General features: G+C 54.6%; 6 protein-coding genes across 7 annotated transcripts in view; 3 read left to right on the top strand and 3 right to left on the bottom strand.

Moving 5' to 3' along the window:
- Positions 1–2,727, top strand: part of PTSG_00327 (uncharacterized protein) — a 6,342-nt gene extending 3,615 nt beyond the window's left edge. The window contains exons 10-15 of the mRNA XM_004998822.1: positions 33–146; positions 314–384; positions 860–1,008; positions 1,237–1,751; positions 1,932–2,175; positions 2,456–2,727. Coding sequence (XP_004998879.1) covers positions 33–146; positions 314–384; positions 860–1,008; positions 1,237–1,751; positions 1,932–2,175; positions 2,456–2,632 — 1,270 coding nt within the window. The 3' untranslated portion in view covers positions 2,633–2,727. The remainder of the gene's footprint in view (positions 1–32; positions 147–313; positions 385–859; positions 1,009–1,236; positions 1,752–1,931; positions 2,176–2,455) is intronic.
- Positions 2,728–3,301: 574 nt separating this feature from the next.
- PTSG_00326 (uncharacterized protein) lies at positions 3,302–4,450 on the bottom strand (the record flags this gene model as incomplete). The annotated part of the gene is made up of 5 exons (XM_004998821.1): positions 3,302–3,314; positions 3,457–3,517; positions 3,766–3,914; positions 4,053–4,096; positions 4,325–4,450. 5 exons carry the CDS (start codon positions 4,448–4,450, stop codon positions 3,302–3,304), a joined length of 393 nt encoding a protein of 130 aa, XP_004998878.1.
- A 208-nt stretch (positions 4,451–4,658) lies between these two features.
- PTSG_00325 (uncharacterized protein) lies at positions 4,659–9,147 on the top strand. Its single transcript, XM_004998820.1, has 12 exons — positions 4,659–4,825; positions 5,053–5,139; positions 5,256–5,393; positions 5,734–5,812; positions 5,962–5,993; positions 6,293–6,431; positions 6,623–6,723; positions 6,959–7,054; positions 7,249–7,398; positions 7,641–7,844; positions 8,198–8,257; positions 8,420–9,147. The coding sequence occupies exons 1-12, from the start codon at positions 4,700–4,702 to the stop codon at positions 8,957–8,959; spliced, it is 1,752 nt and encodes a 583-aa protein (XP_004998877.1). The 5' UTR covers positions 4,659–4,699; the 3' UTR covers positions 8,960–9,147.
- Positions 9,078–12,231, bottom strand: PTSG_00324. 2 transcript variants are annotated; one of them, XM_004998819.1, is made up of 5 exons: positions 12,067–12,231; positions 11,502–11,722; positions 11,115–11,245; positions 9,610–10,858; positions 9,078–9,429 (listed from the first exon to the last, which is right to left on the bottom strand). In XM_004998819.1, the coding sequence occupies exons 1-5, from the start codon at positions 12,113–12,115 to the stop codon at positions 9,376–9,378; spliced, it is 1,704 nt and encodes a 567-aa protein (XP_004998876.1). In that variant the 5' UTR covers positions 12,116–12,231; the 3' UTR covers positions 9,078–9,375. The 2 variants fall into 2 exon arrangements, with proteins under 2 accessions (XP_004998876.1, XP_004998875.1); XM_004998818.1 differs by lacking the exon at positions 12,067–12,231 and having other exon boundaries at positions 11,502–11,798.
- Positions 12,232–13,202: 971 nt separating this feature from the next.
- On the bottom strand, positions 13,203–15,970 carry PTSG_00323 (uncharacterized protein; the record flags this gene model as incomplete). The annotated part of the gene is made up of 9 exons (XM_004998817.1): positions 13,203–13,446; positions 13,738–13,871; positions 14,046–14,215; positions 14,448–14,621; positions 14,811–14,898; positions 15,033–15,087; positions 15,326–15,405; positions 15,526–15,570; positions 15,743–15,970. The coding sequence occupies 9 exons, from the start codon at positions 15,968–15,970 to the stop codon at positions 13,203–13,205; spliced, it is 1,218 nt and encodes a 405-aa protein (XP_004998874.1).
- An 872-nt stretch (positions 15,971–16,842) lies between these two features.
- The window catches only part of PTSG_00322 (uncharacterized protein), a 4,360-nt gene continuing 3,702 nt past the window's right edge, over positions 16,843–17,500 (top strand). The window contains exons 1-2 of the mRNA XM_004998816.1: positions 16,843–17,214; positions 17,354–17,482. Coding sequence (XP_004998873.1) covers positions 17,193–17,214; positions 17,354–17,482 — 151 coding nt within the window. The 5' untranslated portion in view covers positions 16,843–17,192. The remainder of the gene's footprint in view (positions 17,215–17,353; positions 17,483–17,500) is intronic.

Below are 17,500 nucleotides of genomic sequence, written 5' to 3'. Positions count from 1 at the left end.
TATGTGTGTGTGTGTTTGTGTGCGCGCGGCAGCAACAAGTGCGAGCGGTACTGGCCAGCGGAAGTTGGGCAGACGGAGACGTACAAGGACATCAAGGTCACGCTCAAGAGGGAAAGCCAAGCATCTCCAAACTACACCACCTCCACGTACGCACCTGGCTGTTGTGTGTGTGTATGCGTGTGTGTGTGCTGTGATCACTGCGCTGTTTTGTGCCCCTATCACGTGCTTGTATGCCAATGTTCCGTTGACACGTCTCCATGTCACGCGCTCCTTACGCCCGTTTTACGATGATGCATCTGGGACGTTGCCCCAGGCTGCATGTGGAGCAAGACGGAGAGGTGCGGGAGATTAAGCATCTCTGGTGGAAGGACTGGCCAGACAAAGGTGACACGCAACACAACACGCGACGCCGCGTTCTGTCATACTGCTTTGCTGTGTCTCCCTCACAAACCATCCTGCACGCACGTATATGCTCATCTACTCACCCGAACACACACACACACACACACACACACACACACACACACACACACACACACACACACACACACACACTACACACTACACACTACCAACCACCGTACGTACGTACAATCCAACTAGTTATAACACGAATTCGAAAATTTATATGAACTTACTGGTATCGAGACTCACGTGAATGCACACTCTTGGGCGGCGGTAGGCGGGGCTTCAGCTGAGAAAATTTAGCTATTTGTAGTTGATATAACTCTCCAGACACGTAAAGTTATGTCAGACCGCCAGGATCACCACACACACACACACACACACACACACACACACACACACACACACACACACACACACACACACATCACATCACATCACACCACGTGTACAGGTGTGCCGGAACAAATTGATGGGATTTTCACGTTCATCACAGACACGCGCGCGCTTACGGAAGCTGGGTCCGGACCGCCGATTATCCACTGCAGCGCCGGTGTTGGGCGCACGGGGTGCTTCATCAACATCGACATTGGCATGCAAGAGGTGTGTGTGTGTATGTATGTATGTATGTCATGTGATGTGATGTGTGTGTGTGTGCGTGCCGTTGTTCACATCATGGTTGTGTTACAGTTCAAATGTGTGTGACTGTGTGCCCCAAGCACTGCCTGCAACCATTATCACCGCTTTCACGCAATGAAGAAGAACCCCTTCTCACACGATCACCACCACCACCATCGCCACCACGACCACGACCACATTTCTTGCAACCAGTACGAGGAGACGGGGGCTGTGGATGTGCTGAAGAACGTGTGCCAGGCGCGCAAGAACCGCGGCATGACGGTGCAGACGGCGAAGCAGTACGTCTTCATCCACCAGGTCCTCCTGCAATACATGCAGGAGCGCCAACAGCAGCAGCAGCAGCAGCAGCAGGGGCAGCAGGGGCAGCAGGGGTGGGATGGCGCTGCTGACACAGCTGCGACGGCAGTGGAAAACGGGGGCGTTCATGCGAAGCCAATGGCCACACCAAAGCTGTCAATCACAGACGCGGGCACAGACGCGGCAGAGGCGGCGACAGATGGTGGTGACAGCGTGCGGTCTGCGATTGCCAAGGTGACTGGCGCATGGGAGCATCAGGCGGACGTGGAGAAGATGGAGGAGAAGGACAAGTTGAGTCCGTTGTCGTCACCAAAGACAAGCCCCGTGCTGCAGCGGCGACAGGACAGCGTGTGGCAGTTCAAGAAGCAGTACCAACGCAGTCGCCGCGCCAGCAGACGCATCTCACGGAGGTATACACATACACACGCGCGCGTGTTGGCGCTGTTGTTCATTCGAAGGGTGTAGCCGCTCGCGTGTTGGCTCTGGTATGCGTAATGCGCACGCCTTCACGTTCCATCCATTCACACACACACACACACACACACACACACACACACACACACACACACGATCGATTGTGTCATTGCAAGGAAACCTTCTGGCAACAAGTCGTCGTCGTCGGCGTCTGCGCTAGCGAACACGGCTAGCGAAGCATCAGCACCAACAGCATCATCGTCAGCACTGAAGACAACAGCAACAGCGGCTCGGCAGCGGCAGGATGAGGAATCGGGGGAGGACGAAGGCCCGCGTGAGCACGAGTTCAACACCAAGACATATGTGCGGGAGACGCTGTGCGACGTCTGCAACGAAGTGCTCGCCGGCGTGGCTCGACAGGTGCGCTTGTCAATGGCTGTGGGCATCTGAGCAAAGGATGATTGCATGGGTTTGAGCATTGCCATCGCACGTGGGTCTGTGTGTGTGTGTGTGTGCATGCCCTGTTCAATCATGTGTGCGTGTGTTTCTTGCTGCTCGTGCGTTTGAGACACTAGATGCCCTCTCCCTCCTTTCACATGCCCTGTGCGATGGTGGCACAACACGCGTCGCGCCATGCTTAACCTCACCACCACCTGCACCATCACTGCTTCCACCACGCTTCCAACTTGCCAATCGCCAGGGCCTGCGTTGCCGGGCGTGCAAGATGAATGTGCATCAGTACTGCATGGAGAGTGCACCTGCGGAGTGTGCGGGGACAGCGCTGGGTCGACAGCCAAGCATGCTGCCGTCATGGCCACCACGCAGGCCGGGGAGAGCAACGACGAAACGATCCCGTCGCAGGATCAGGCGCGACTGATGGGATACCGCCAAACCCGGGAGCTGATTGCTCACTTGTGTGTGTGTGTGTGTGTGTGTGTGTGTGTGTGTGTGTGTGTGTGTGTGTTTGTGTGTTTGTGTGTTTGTGTGTGTGTGTGTTTGCTTGTGTGTTCGTGTAAGCTGTGTGTGTGTGTGTGTGTTGAGTTCATTTTGGTCGTTCGTGCGTATTCATGTCACTCCGTTTTACATGCGCGTACTTACTTGTTCGTTTCACTTGTGCCGGTACAGTTTCTGTCAGTGTGCGTGTCTCTTGATGTATCTATCCATGTGTTCGACCACATTTTCGTTGCTTTCCTGTGGCCATTTCATGAACACAGGCGAGCGCCCATGTTTGCATGTCAACTTTTCTCGGCCTTGTCCGCTCTGCGTGTTGTCATCTTGTTGCCACTGCTTTTTTTTTTTTTCCTGGATGCTATCACTCAGGCTGTTATCGTTGTGCATTCATTCGCTGTTCCTTGGTGTTACTCATTTACTTGTGTTCAAATAGCAACTTCCCCCTTTTCCCTCTCCCTCCTCTGGCTTGATGCTTTCTCTCGTCACGTCCGTGTTGTTCGCGAGTTCCCTCCCCCTTCCTCCTCTGACAGACGACCACGCCACTAAACAGGGCGTTCGCTTGAAGCACGCAGCCGTCGCAAAGCAGTGATGACCACTACCTTGGTAGGCTGTCAACAACAAGACATGAGGGTGTGCGCATGGCGGGAGTTTGTTGTGAGTGGCTGTCCGTCAATCAGAGAACGCACACAGCAGCAGGAGCAAGCGTGACGGTTAGTGTATTGGCTGCAACACAGCTGGAGCCGTGCATACCTCTGAAGTTGTGCAAGGCAGTCGCGGGAATCGTGGGAGTTGGAGAAGAACAGCCCAAACACTGCAACCACAAACGAAGGCGTGTGTAAAGTGCGGTGGTGGTGGTGGTGGTGGGGGGGGGGAGAGGAAGAAGCAAGGAGAAGCATATGGACAGGAAGAGGAGAAGAACGTGAATGAGGGAGCCAGCAACCAACAAATCACGAGCCACAAGCAGCAGGTACCAGCAAGCATTGACAGACAGCACATTGCAGCAGAGGCACAGCTAGCTTGTGCACAAGCAAGTAACATGCTCGCATGCATTGTACGTACCTTCTCCAGGGTGTGCAGAATCCTCCAGGTCAATGCGCGGATGCTGGTCGTCCAAGTGCACCTGCGTGTCTGGGACAATGTGATACACCCAGTATCTGCCCTCAGTCCTCCCCAACAGCACCAGCACGTACGTCGTTGGGTTGGTGCTCCTACGAGACACAGTGCATACGCAACAGGTGAGCCGCGATTGCTTGATCTTCGGGAAAGGCACATATGAGAGCTGTTGAGAGCACTCATCAAGTACATGGAGCCGTTGGGGTTGCAACCACGCTGACTGGAGATCTAACCTGCGACACAAGAAGAGCTTTCCGATGGGTGCAGGATTGCTTGTCTGCGAAGGGGATGCGTGGGAAGCAAAGGAAGCGTGAGTCTGGAGTGTGTGTGTGTGTGTGTTTTGGGTGTGTGTGTGATTGCATAATTGTGTGTGTGTGTGTGTTTTGGGTTGTGTGTTTGTGTGATTGTATAATTGTGTGTGTGTGTGTGCTAGGGTGTGCCCTGGTTGGATGCGCGGGTGTGTTCCTGTGCTCATGTGCATCATGTTAATGTGGCCTTGCCGTACCCATGAGTTTGTTCGAACCGTGAACTTGTACAGGGCAGCCTTGTTTGCTGGTCGGTACAAAACCTTGTCAATCTCACTGTCAATGCCTTTCAAGTACTTTAACGTGTGGATTTCCATCTGCTCCATCTTCGTATTTGTGTGTGTGTGTGTGTGTGTGTGTGTGTGTGTGTGTGTGTGTGTGTGTGTGTGTGTGTGTGTGTGTGTGTGTGTGTGTGTGTGTGTGTGTGTGTGTGTGTGTTGATGTGTTTGGACGTTGTCTTCGCGATGTGTTGTGCTGTGTCCTCTTCGTTGCTCGTTTGCCGAAAAGTAAAGGAAAATTTCCACGATTTCTCCACAACCACACCGAGCCAACACCACGTCCAGCACCCTGCAAACATGAGTGTGTTTCCGAGCGAGATGGTGCGCGTGGTGGCGGAGGCCGGTCGCTTTCCTACCATCACTGACGACGTGTGCCGGGTGCTCGCTGCAGACCTGGAGTATCGCATTCGCGAAATCGCACAGGTACCAACGATGTGTGTTTGTCGTTGTCTGTGTGTGTGTTTGTCGTTGTCTGTGTGTGTGTCTGTGTTTGTCGTTGTGTGTGTGTGTGTGTGCATCCTCGCTCGTGACAACATGTCGTCCATGTCACCCCTTCCTTCTCATCCTCCTCCGCCTTCTCCTCCTCCTTCCTCACACACACGCACACACACACGCACACACACACACACGCGCGCGCGCATGCGTTCAAGGATGCTGCCAAGTTTACTCGGCATGGGCGGCGACGCAGAATGACGACAGACGACATCAACGCTGCCATGCGTGTGCGAAACATGGAGGTGAGAGTGTCACGCACACGCAAACCACACCACAACACATGTGTCCAAGAATACAACAGCACACCACCTGAATTCACGTCTAACCGCGCTGCTGTGTGCCCATTCTCCATTTGCAGCCTGTGTATGGCTATCCCTCTGGAAGCCATACTGGCACTGTGGAGAGCTTGTTCAAGCGTGCCAAGGAAAGCGACGTCTTCTACATTCCAGACACCGTCAAGCGCGTGCACGAGATTATCGGTGCTCCACTGCCATCGGTGCGTGCGTCTGTGTGTGTGTGTGTGTGTGTGTGTGTGTGTGTGTGTGTGTGTGTGTGTGTGTGTGTGTGTGTGTGTGTGTGTGTGTGTGTGTGTGTCTCCACACTCACACACACTCTCTATCTCTATCTCTATCTCTCTCTATCTCACTCTATCTCACTCTCACTCACACACACACACACACACACTCTCTCTCTCTGTCCCACTCACTCTCTTTCTCTCTCCGCTGGTTTGCTTCGCTGGGTTGCTGTTGCCTCATCTACATTTGATTCTGCTGCTCGCATGTTCGTTGGTTCTCCTTCCATCTTGCCAACTTCGCGCGTCTCCTCCACATGGCCAGATGCCGGCAGAGATGACGTTCACCAGCCACTGGCTCGCCATCGAAGGGGAACAACCCACCATCCCACAAAACCCGCCAGGTACGCGACTGCTGCTGCCGCTATTGATGTTGTTGTTGTTGTTGTGGGGAACAAGCACCCTGGTTTTATCCGTGTCTACTCTTGTGACATAACGCTTGCCCGGTATTTAACTCTCTGAACCACCTCGTGATCTTCTCTTGCTTTCACAGTTCACACGACCCACACAGCGGAACCAGAAGAGGTGTGTGCGTGCGTGCGTGCGTGCGTGCGTGTGTGTGTGTGTGAAGTGCTATTGCTGGTGGCCATTGCTTGTTGTGTTCTCTTTCACGAACATGCACTCGACATGCAACCCCCACGTGCGCACGCAATTCTCTCACTATGCATCCACAACACGCGCACGTTTTCCATCATGCAACAACAACAACAACAACAACAACAACAACAACAACAACAACAACAACAACAACAACAACAACAACAACAACAACAACAACAACAACAACAACAACAACAACAACAACTGCACCAACGCCATCACAGGGGCAAGAGCCCGCAGCCAAGGCGCCCAAGCTGAAGGAAGGCAAGCCGCGGGAAGAAGTGGAGATCAAGCAGCTGGAGAAGCACACGCTCAGTCGCGAGCAGCAACTGCTCTTCAACTACATCATCAAGGACCTCCTTGGTGCGTGCAAACGACCATTGCTGCTTGTCAACATGCCATGTCTTTGCTGGGTTCGTGTCTGGAAGCACACGTGCACTGGGCATGGCACGCATGCACGCGCACCCGGCTGCTGCCACACCTCCAACGCGTCTAGGTTGCTACCCACCCCTCCTCAATGTTGTATGCTCCTCCCGTTTGGTATGCCCCTGTAGGTGCGGACAAAACGGCGAAGCAAGCAGCACTGAAGACACTGTCTACAGACCACGGCCTTCACCAACTCGTCCCTTTCTTCATGGAGTTCATTCGATCACAGGTGCCGTTTCGCTCTGGGTGTACTTGTATGTTTGTTTGTTTGTTTGTTTGTTTGTTTGTTTGCTTGCTTGCTTGCTTGCTTGCTTGCTTGCTTGCTTTCGTTTGCTTGCTTTTTTTGCTTGCTTTTTTTGCTTTGTTTGTTCATTCATTCAAGCATCAACACTTGTGCTTACATTCAAACATATACACGCGCACACGCACACGCACGCACACGCGTACCCTGAATCGCACAACAGACGACTGAGCACGCCTCCGACCCCAACGCCATCGCGAGTGTTGTCGGCATGGTTGATGCACTGGTGCAGAACAACAACGTCTACCTCGAGCCCTATGTGCGCTCACTTTGCGTTTCAATGGAGTATCAAATGCTGTTTCTTGTCTCCGTGTGCGTGTGTGTGCTTGTCTTGTCGTTTGCTTGTGAGTCAGTTGCACCGTGCACCCCCCCCCCCCAAATTCTCACTTTTACCAAACTCGTTGTTGTCGCCCCCGTCCACATCCGCGCGCTTGCATCATGTGCCGCGCACAGCTGCACCACGTCATCCCCGTCGTTGCGACGTGTGCTGTCTCGAAGAAGCTTGCCAGCTATGCCCCGGACCACCTCGCCCTTCGCGTCCGCGCAGCGCAGGTCGCCGTCAGCATCTGCGTCAAGTACGGCACCAAGTACCACGACCTCCAGGTCTGAATGTGTGTGTGTGTGTGTGTGTGTGTGTGTGTGTGTGTGTGTGTGTGTGTGTGTGTGTGTGTGTGTGTGTGTGTGTGTGTGTACGTGGGTGCCTGCAGTAGTTTGCCCGAGTGTCATCGCGCCTGTGCTAGTGCTCAAGTATCTGATTGCAGTACCTTGACCTTCCATCTGTGCTGCACTTCGTCACTCATATCAACAACAATACCATCACCCCTTCCACCATCACCACCAACCAGCCGCGCATATTGAAGGTGTTCCAGGATGTGCTGAAGCGGCGGCGCTCGCTGCTGTCGTACTACGGTGCCATCAAGGGCCTGGCTGCGTTTGGACCGCGTGTTGTTGATCTGTATCTCGTTGACGCTGCACCAGAGGCGATGCGGCTCATCTCCCTGCGCCGGCGCGACGCCACAGAGTTCAGCATCGTCATTGCCGCCCTCCGCGTACGTTCTTGTTGGTTGTTGTTGTTGTTGGTTGTTGTTGTTGTTGTTGTTGTTGTTGTTGTTGTTGTTGTTGTTGTTGTTGGTTGTTGTTGTTGTTGTTGTTGTTGTTGTTGTTTTTGTTGTTGTTCGTGTTGTTGTTCGTGTTCTTGCTCTTGTTCTTGTTCTTGTTCGTGTTCGTGTTCTTGTTCTTGTTGCTCTCGCCTGCTGGCGCTTGATTTGACTGTTGCTCAGTGTTGGCATTGCTTGGTCCTTGAAATGCTTTGAATTGCGTGTCTCCTCACATCTCTGTTTTTCTTCTCCACCTGCTGTGATCATGCCCATTTCCTTGCCACTGCGTTGTCTACAACATGCAGGATGCCCTGCTCGAAGCGTACAAGTTTCTTGTTGTTGACGGCCACGCTGCGTCCATCCCCGTACGCCCGATGCTCGCAGGCCAATCACAGTCGATGCTTGTATGGTTGTATGTTACATGGCCTCCACACGCCATCCTGCTTGTTCTCATCTTCTTCCCTCCTACCCCTGTTTGCTTTGCTTTGCCCACCATTTCCAATGGCTGATCGATCGCGTGTGTGCAGGAGACACGGCAGCGGTACGCCGCGCTGGTGGATGTTGTTCCCGAGCTGTCTCTCCCTGCACTCCCAACAGACACCACCACCGCCTCCAGTGATGGTGATGATGACGGGAAGACGACAGAAGGAAGTGTGGGCGCATCTGCTGGCCAGACACCTGCAGAGGGAACGGCGGCGGCGACGGAGGGCGATGCAATGGATACCACGTCACCCGGCAGTGGCGGGAGCAGAGACGATGCAGCAGAGGATGTTCAGGCTGCTTCGTCCAAGCCGCAGGGTGAGGAGGATCAACAGCAGCACCCACGGTCACCAGCGGACAAGGAAGAGAGGAAGAGTGTGGAGCAGAAGGATGATGCTGTGAAGGGACAGAAGGGCGCTGGGAACGAGGATGGTGAGGCGAAAGACAAGCAAGATGCAGGTGGCGAGGAAGACACAAAGGAGAAGCAGAAGGAAGGCACAAAGAAAGACGATGACGCGAAGGAGACACTAACTGGTACGGGTGATGACACAGCACAGATGGACACCGCTGAGGATGCGGCAAACTAGCCGATGCGCTCTTCCCTTCACGTTTGTTCTGCGCCAACAAGTTGGCTTGCTCACATGACTTGTGTCGTGTTGGAATGGGCTGTGTGAGTCCATTTGCTCGTGGCACTCACAATGATGATGGGTGGTGATGATGATATATTCGAAGCACTTTGGTTTGAGGCATTTCACAAATAAAGAGAACACTCCTGTTTCCAGGTAAGCAGTACAAACCGCCCAAAGCAAGTGTGCACCAGTGTACTTACTGCTGGAGAAGGTACGAACACGACACAGTCGAAGACACGGGGCGGGGCAAGCCATCCACGCAAAACAGCAAATGAGCGGGGAAAGTTCGGATGTGATGTTGGGGTGGGGGGCTTGCCCTTTCGGCAGGCAAGCAAGCTAGCTGGCTAACTGTCCGTTGCTGTTCTGTTGCAAGGTTACGCCTCTGTTTCTTCCATTGATTGGCGTCGGCGCAGTGCGGCGCTCGTTGCCTGCAAGCAAAGACAAGACCCCGAAAAATAAATGGTCAGCGCTGTAGCATTAACATTCAGATCACGCAAGTCTGTGCCTCTCTCATGCCCCAGGTTACACGCACACATGCACGCACGCACGCACACACGCACGCACGCACACACATGCATGCACACACACACCCTAGCGCTGTGACTTGCCTGGTTACTGTAAGGTGCTGAGAATGTGGGATCGTTGATGTCCAAACCACAGACCACGGCGGGCAGAAAGTCTGCCTCAAGCGGTTCCTCGAGTGGCGTGCGAGACCGCAACAGCCTCTCTTCCGAACCATCATCATCAAGGCCATCATCGCTGGGATAGTTCAGTGATGAGGATGCACGTCGCAATCCGCGCAGGCGCGTGTCGTTTTCGTCACGCAAGCGCTCGTGACTGTGATATGACGTGTCAAGCAACGCGGTGCTGCTGCTGTCGCTGCGACTCGTGGCTTCGCCAGCGCTCCTTCCAGTGTGCTGCCCGTGAGCGCGGTAGTGGTGGTGGCTGTGGATCGTTGGGTGTGGTGCCGTGTAGGCAGTTGAGAGGCTGGTGCGCGTACCGTTTCGACTGCCAAGCGGTGGCGGTAGTTGTGGCTGTGGCGAGCGTGGTGGGTGCTGGATGCTCTCGCGAGATGCCTGGCCGGACGGCTGGCGGGACCGGGTGCGGAAGCTCTGGCGCAGGGATGCAGATATGACGTCCACGTCGTTGCGGAACGAGGACTGCAGAGCATTGGATCGAGACAGGTTGCGGCTCACGGGCTTGCTGGCCCTGTTTGACGAGGATGAGGACGAGGAGGTGTGTACCACGCGTTGTTGATGTTGTTGATGTTGATGTTGATGTTGCTGCTGCTGCTGTGGATATGGCGGTGGTGTTGCTACGGCTTGTCTTGGTGGGGGTGATGTTGTTGGCGTTGCTGCCAGTGCTGTGTGTAGCATTGGCCTATCCATGGATAGGACGCCGGGGCGAGAAGAGCGACCGGGCAGCAGTCCAAGCTGTCTGTGCTGGTTGTGTTGCGATCGTGGTGCATATTGCTGCTGTCGGTGACAGTGCTGTTGCTGGTGGTAGTGGTGGTGGGGCTGGTTGCCAGAGGAGCGGTAGTGGAGTGGGGAGGATGTGCCTGGCTTGGTGTGTTGTGCGCCGCGTGAGTTTGCGTGGTTCACGGTCTGGCTCTCCTCTGTCACGTAGCTTGCAGTGTCATCTGAGTACAGTTGCGATGCCGAGCGTGATCGGGGCTCTGGCGCAGTGACGCTGCTGCCGTGGTCCTCACGCAGAAGCGTCTCTGTAAGGCTGCGCGTGAACTTTGTCATGACATGGTTACTCAGGACGGCTCTGTTTCGCACGTCGAGCGCTGCCAGTGACTCGCGCGAAAGTCCGCGCATGCCAGCGCTTGGTGGATGCAGGCTTCCGCTGCTCGTCCTGTCGGTGGGTGTTTGAAGATGGAAGTGATATATGTGGTTTGCGCAGGCAAGTGAATATGCGTGGGGTGGAAATGGGCGTCTGTAAATCGGAGTCCGTGAATGCAAGTCTGTGATTGAAACAAGACTGTCGGCGAGTCGGTGAACGAGAGAGTGAAACGAGACTGTGCACATGTGAGCGTGAGCGTGAGTGTGAGACGTGCCCAGCAACATAATGGCGGCACTTCCAACTACACTTCTATTGCTGAGGTTCTTACGGTAGTGGACGCTGCGCGTGTGGATTGCCAAAGCCGTCGTCGGGGGCGTGAACCGTCTCTGGCAGCAGCTCAGAGCTGTGAACTTCCTGGAAGACCTCAGACCCCCGCCGAGACCCATGTTTCTTCATCGCCTACATATCAGGAGATGAACGTTTGTGTGAGTAGTGATGTGACGGCAACGAGGGAGCGATGGCACAGACGACGGGTAGAGTAGCTCAAAGAGCTGCAGCACATGCAACTGCTGAATTGGATCTTAAGAGCACAAGCACACTCTATTGTACGCCAACGACCACACGATTCAGGTTGTGAGTGACTATCCAGTTGCTTGCAAGCAAGCGAAAGCAGGCAAAGGAGCTGGTATGCAAGCAGACAAGCAAGACGACGGACCAGTTCGTTTGCCTTTCGGATGGTTGCGCGCATATCTCCATTCCGTCGCCTCTTCCAGGGCGACGCGCTTGCCTGCTCCGCTGCGGCGCGCTCGCGCTCGCGTCGCTTGCATCTTGAGCGCAGCAGCAGCCAAGCAATGAGAATCAGCAGGCCGCCTGCAATGGACGCGCCAAGGATGATGGCCAGCATATCCGTGCTCAGGGCAAACGTGTCTGCGTTGCCTTGCACAAGATAAAGTACAGGTGTACAGATGTGTGACGGTGTGTGTGTGTGTGTGTGTGTATGTGTGTGTGCGTGTGTGTGTGTGTGTGTGTGTTTGTGTCGTCCGACTCTCTGTGTGGTTTCTAAAAGTGCAAGGACTCGAGGACTCGAGGACTCGGATGATCCACCAACGGTGAGCGGCAACAGCCTGCTCTAAACGCTGGTGCATTGGGTGCATTGTGTTGCTCTCACACACACATACACACGCACACACATGCACACACGCACGCACACACACACACACACACACACACACACACACACACACACACACACACACACACACACACACACACACACACACCTGTATCGGGCTCCGCCGTTGGCGCTGCAGGGGATGGCGCAGTCGACATGGCTGCTGCGTCGTCGTGGTGGTGGGGTGAAGTGTGGTGGGCGCGAGCGGTGGTGGTGGTGCTTCATTGGTGGTGTTTTGCTATCTGTCACTGTGGCACGCCTTCGAGGCAGCGAAGTGCGCCCTCAAGAATTTCGTCAGGAAACTTGTTTCAGCCACCAGACGTTTGCCTGCAAGAAGCAAGCATTGCCTTGACCTCAGCACCTCACCATCAGCACCCCCCCCCCCACGTGGCGCGGACATTTGCGATTGATGTATGGATATGCGCACGAATAAGCCAAACAAAGCAAGCAATCTACTAGAGAGACAGAGAGAGAGAGCCCCAAAGATCAGGTTCACAGACAAAGAGGAAAATGATGAGGTAGAATGTCACATGGCATCATGGATGTCAACAAACTAACGGGGAGGCACATGCGAGCGCACGGTGGTTTCTGTATGTGTGTGCGTGTGTGTGCTTCGTGTGTGCATATGTACATGTGTGACATGTGTGTGCATGACAAACCGATGCAAGTGAGAGCGCGCGGTAAGACTGCGAGAGCAGCATGTGCGGTGTGTGTGTGTGTGTGTGTGTGTGTGTGTGTGTGCTTGTGTGCGTGTGTGTGCAGAGGGCCAAGCAGATGAGGGGGGGGGGAGAAGGGAGAAGGGTCAGCAGAAACGCAAGCTATACACTAATGGACAATGGTCAACATGCACCAGGATAGACACAGAACAGGGGAAGGACAAGGTGCGCCAGCACACGAACACGCACACAGGCACAGGAAGAGAAGAAATGTCTAGGTAGGCAGCTGACGACACAAGACCGGAAGCAACACTCAACGGTGGCAAAAGCCCCGCTTGTAACACCGCGAGACAAACCGACAATCAGGACTCCATAGTCAGGCAGGAATGTGCACTGTAGTAAAGCTGACCCAGTGAGTAAGACAACAGTCACGGCCACAAAACACTGCACAATCACTGTTGTTGTTGTTGTTGTTGTTGTTGTTGTTGTTGTTGTTGTTGTTGTTGTTGTTGTTGTTGTTGTTGTTGTTGTTGTCGTCACCACCATCACCACTGCCGGCTCTGCTGCGTGTCGCCATGTAACAACTGCATCACGAAAGGATGCACCGCCCCTTGTCTGCACCCGGCAACACGCCGTCAACCGGCGCCAGGTACCAGACAAGTACAGTTCCCTTCTCGTCCGCAGTGCACACCATGCTGCCGTTGGGATCAAATGTCACGTGTGTTGCAGAGACCTTGTGCTTCTGGATGGAGGCGAACAACTCCCCGCTCGCCACGTCCCACAGCGACAGGTTCCCGCCCTCGTCCACGCCAGCAATGACAGACCCGTCCGGGCTGCATGAGGAACGGGGTTAGGGAGCGAAGAGGTGAAAGGGGGAGGGGGGGGGTGGGTGAGGTGAGGGGCATGGTGGGGTCATTCGGGTCGCTGCGCTGCACGCCACGTCTCAACCATCAAACAAGCAGACAAAACACACATACAAACCAATGAAATACCTACACCCACACCGCCCACATACAACATCCACCCACAACAACAACAACACACACGCACACACACACACACAACACCTTTCACACAACACCTTTCACACAACACACACATGACACGTGTTGCTTGTACGGCACCTGAACACGACGTCGTTCATGGGGTGTGGTCCTGTCATCTTGTACTTGAGCTGGCCAAGGCGAAGGTCGTAGAAATTGATTGTGGAGTCGTCGGAACACGAGATGAGCGCCGCCCCGCTCGGGCTGAAGCGAACCTGATACCGACAGCACATAATACGGAACGAGGAGGCACGTGTCAGGAGGAGGATCAAATGGTGCTGGTCGCGGTGGAGAGGAGGTAGTGGCGGCGGGGGGTGGGGTGTACTGATGGGAGAAACGACGATAATAGTTCACAGCTGCGAGTACCAAGTCTTTCACGACATGCTTACGGTGTTGACGTCTGCCTCGTGGTCTTCAAGGACGCGCCAGCACGAGTCACCCTCCCACAGACGAACAGTGCAGTCCGAGGAGCATGTCGCACACATGGTCGCAGATGTTGGCGAAAACACAATCTGCGACACCCACTCGTCGTGCCCAACCAACGTGTTCACGCATTGGCCTGGTGTTCCAGCCAAGGGTGTGTGTGGGTGTGTGTCATTTGCGTGAGTACTTGAAAAGGGAAATGTATGCGTTAACCAGTCTCAGTCGCAAACGAAGTGAAAACACGAAGACGCCCACACACACACACACACACACACACACACACACACACACACACACACACACACACACACACACACACACACACACACACACACACACACACACACAAGTTTTTTTTTTTTTTTCACCTGTGAGGACGTCCCAAAGCTTGACTGTTGAGTCGATGGAGCATGTGGCGGCAACAGCATCTGTTGGGTTGAAGGCGACGTACTGAACAGAGCCTTCGTGCCCCACAAGCGTGTGCACCACCTGCCCCGTCTCTGTGTTCCATATCTTACTCGTCGAGTCACCAGAGCACGACGCTAACGGGCGGAGGGTGGGAGGGTGACACAGACGCAATGACAACACAAATAGAGCACGATCAGCGCGCAATGAAGGAGGCCATCAAAGTGCATGCGTGTGTGTGTGTGTGTGTGTGGGGGGGGGGGTTTGCAGCCCACGTGAGCAAGACATGCATCACGTACACATCGCACGCACGACTTTCTGCATACCTAGGAGCTTTCCGGTTGATGAGAAGGCAATGTGCCATACTGTTCTAGAGTGGCCATCAAGCACCGTCACCTCCTCCAGCTCCGGCGTCTGCACAAGAGGAGCATAGCGGCATGTCTCGGTGTGAGCGACAACAGTAGAAACTGAAGCACAGCCTCGTAAATGTATTCACGTGCACACAACAAGTCAAGGACACAAAGCACAAAGCACAACGCACAACGCACCCAGAGGACGATTCTGCTGTCGGAGCCCGAAGTTGCCAACATTTGCCCATTTGGGCTGTGTCCGCAGTGCGTGCGTGCGTGCGTGTGTGTGTGTGTGTGTGTGTGTGTGTGTGTGTGTGTGTGTGTGTGTGTGTGTGTGTGTGTCTGGAGGAGATTGCACAGCGCTGCACTGTGTACACTTGCACACGCCTTGCTTACTTCACAAGACAACAAGTATGCGCATGAAGTTACGCACGTGTTCATGTACACATGAACATGAGCACATGCTCATGCACGCTCCCATATACACACACCTCCATTTGACGCAGGTACAGGAGCCTTCATGTGCCTTCTTCTGTACATCCTCGCCCGTAGGGCTGGAGCCGGGCCTCGGCTGCGCCAAGCATCAAATCACACAACCACAAAGCGACATGGCACAAACCACAACAATGCATCCCGTCAGTCATCGTGTCGCGACTTTTGCAGACTTGGGGGGGGGGGAGGGTTGCCGTACCACCTGGCACCGCTTCAGCAGGGCGGCACGACTGCGGGATGCGCACTACCACAGAGAAAGAGAGAGGCACCCACACACACACACACACACACACACACACACACACACACACACACACACACACACACACACACACACACACACACACACACACACACACACACACACACACACACACACACACACACACGTCCCAAAGGCAAAACAGCACACTCACCGGTTTCCAGACGAGGCACACGCCGTCCACATATGCGGCGGCGACGCTGTGTGAGATTGGGTTGAACGTGAGGCCCGTGACCTTGGCCTCTTCTAACCTGGGGATGGGCACCGTCTTGAAGCGCGGCTCCTGGTCTCGCGATGTGGACGACGACCTCAGTGTTGTCAGCTTTGCTCGGCGAGCACGCGTTCGTGTTCGCGTTGGTGTGCTGGATGTCAATGTGGACATGGTGTTTGGTGGGTGGGTGCGGTCGCCTGCAACGCTATGCGCTTGTGCGTGTGGCTTGTTGCCCACAACGACGCCTAGCCGATACTAAAAGGAGGCCACGCCACTCGAACCGATGATTTGGTATGCTGCTGCTCCAATGGAAAGACCCAGCGCGAAACGCTTGCTGTTCTTTCCTGTCTGGGAGGTAAAGTAAACACGTAAACCACAACGGTGTGTCAGCAGAAGAAACGAACGAGCACCACACACAACACCTGCACTGCCAACCCGTGCAGTCCCATCGACCAAAACGTTGCGTGTGCGTCAAGGTGATGGAGCTTGTCAACGTACTTGTAGCTGCCCTCGCACACACACACACACACACACACACACACACACACACACACCTTGTTTGCCGTTTTGCTTTGCTTCTCACTTGTTGTTGTGGGGTGCTGCTGCTGATGCTGGCTGGGAAGAAGGGGAGGCGCGGTTGGTGGTGGTGGGCGTGGGCGCTGATGAGCAATCATGTAAGTTATCACTCAAAATTCTACAACGAGACCACCCGCTGGCTTCGCGCACGCAAGCAAGCGAACAAGCGAACAAAGAAGGAAGCACACAGCCAAGTGTTTGTGGGAAGGTGTATGTCCGCTCCGTGTGCGTGTGCTCTTGTACGGACATCACCTGTGCCTGTGCCTGTGCCTGTGCCTGTGCCTGTGTCTGTGCCTGTGTCTGTGTCCGTCCCTGAGAAAGCAGCCACGCATGCGTGGTGCATGTAAGGTCACAGGGCAAGGGAAACCCAGAAACCCTGCCGCGCCAGCCAACACACACCAATGCAAAGGGGCGCAAAAGCGGACGTAGGGTTTCATGAAAGTTTTCCATGAATTTTCGCTCCTTGGCGAACAACAAGCGCGTTGTTGTTTGGGCGCAAACACAGCAGCAAACCACACACTTCGCTACAACCAAACAACAACCACGACAGCCAACCAACCCGTCTCGCATTCTTCCTCTTCCTTCTTTGCCCGCTTCTTCTTGTGACATCTTCCAACCAACCAACCAACCAACCAACCCTCCTTGCCCACCGCCGTCGCTGCTGCTGTTGTTGTTGCTGTGCAGCCACCAACCAGCCCCGACACGACACCTATCGCTCCCCCTCGCTCGTTCGCACGACACATACACCGCTGACCCTAGCAGGCTTCATCGACTCAGACCACCTTGTTTTCGTTCCTCCACCCTCCCCAACTACGCCATGGCTTTTCTGCAACACGACAGTAAGTCCAAGCAGACCACAAACAAAACAAGGGAAGCAACCCAACATCACCACCCCTCTGTTTACCAGGTATCGCACGGGCGCTGTTCCTCACCACGCCGTTCATTCCGATGCTTGCTTGTGCTCCTGCCTGCCCATAGTGACGCCGGTTGAACCGAACGTGGCGTACCAGCCTTCGCAAGGCCAGCCCATTCGCGATCACAAGCTCAAGGCACACACCGTCCTCGACGCCAATGGCGGATGCATGATGCTCGACTCCCCAACAAAGCGTACGACACTTGTCACCC

Source organism: Salpingoeca rosetta, assembly GCF_000188695.1.
Source record: "Salpingoeca rosetta unplaced genomic scaffold supercont1.1, whole genome shotgun sequence".
NCBI classification, from domain to species: Eukaryota; class Choanoflagellata; order Craspedida; family Salpingoecidae; genus Salpingoeca; species Salpingoeca rosetta.
Note: the sequence above shows the minus strand (reverse complement) of the source record. Positions and strands in the feature narration are given on the sequence as shown.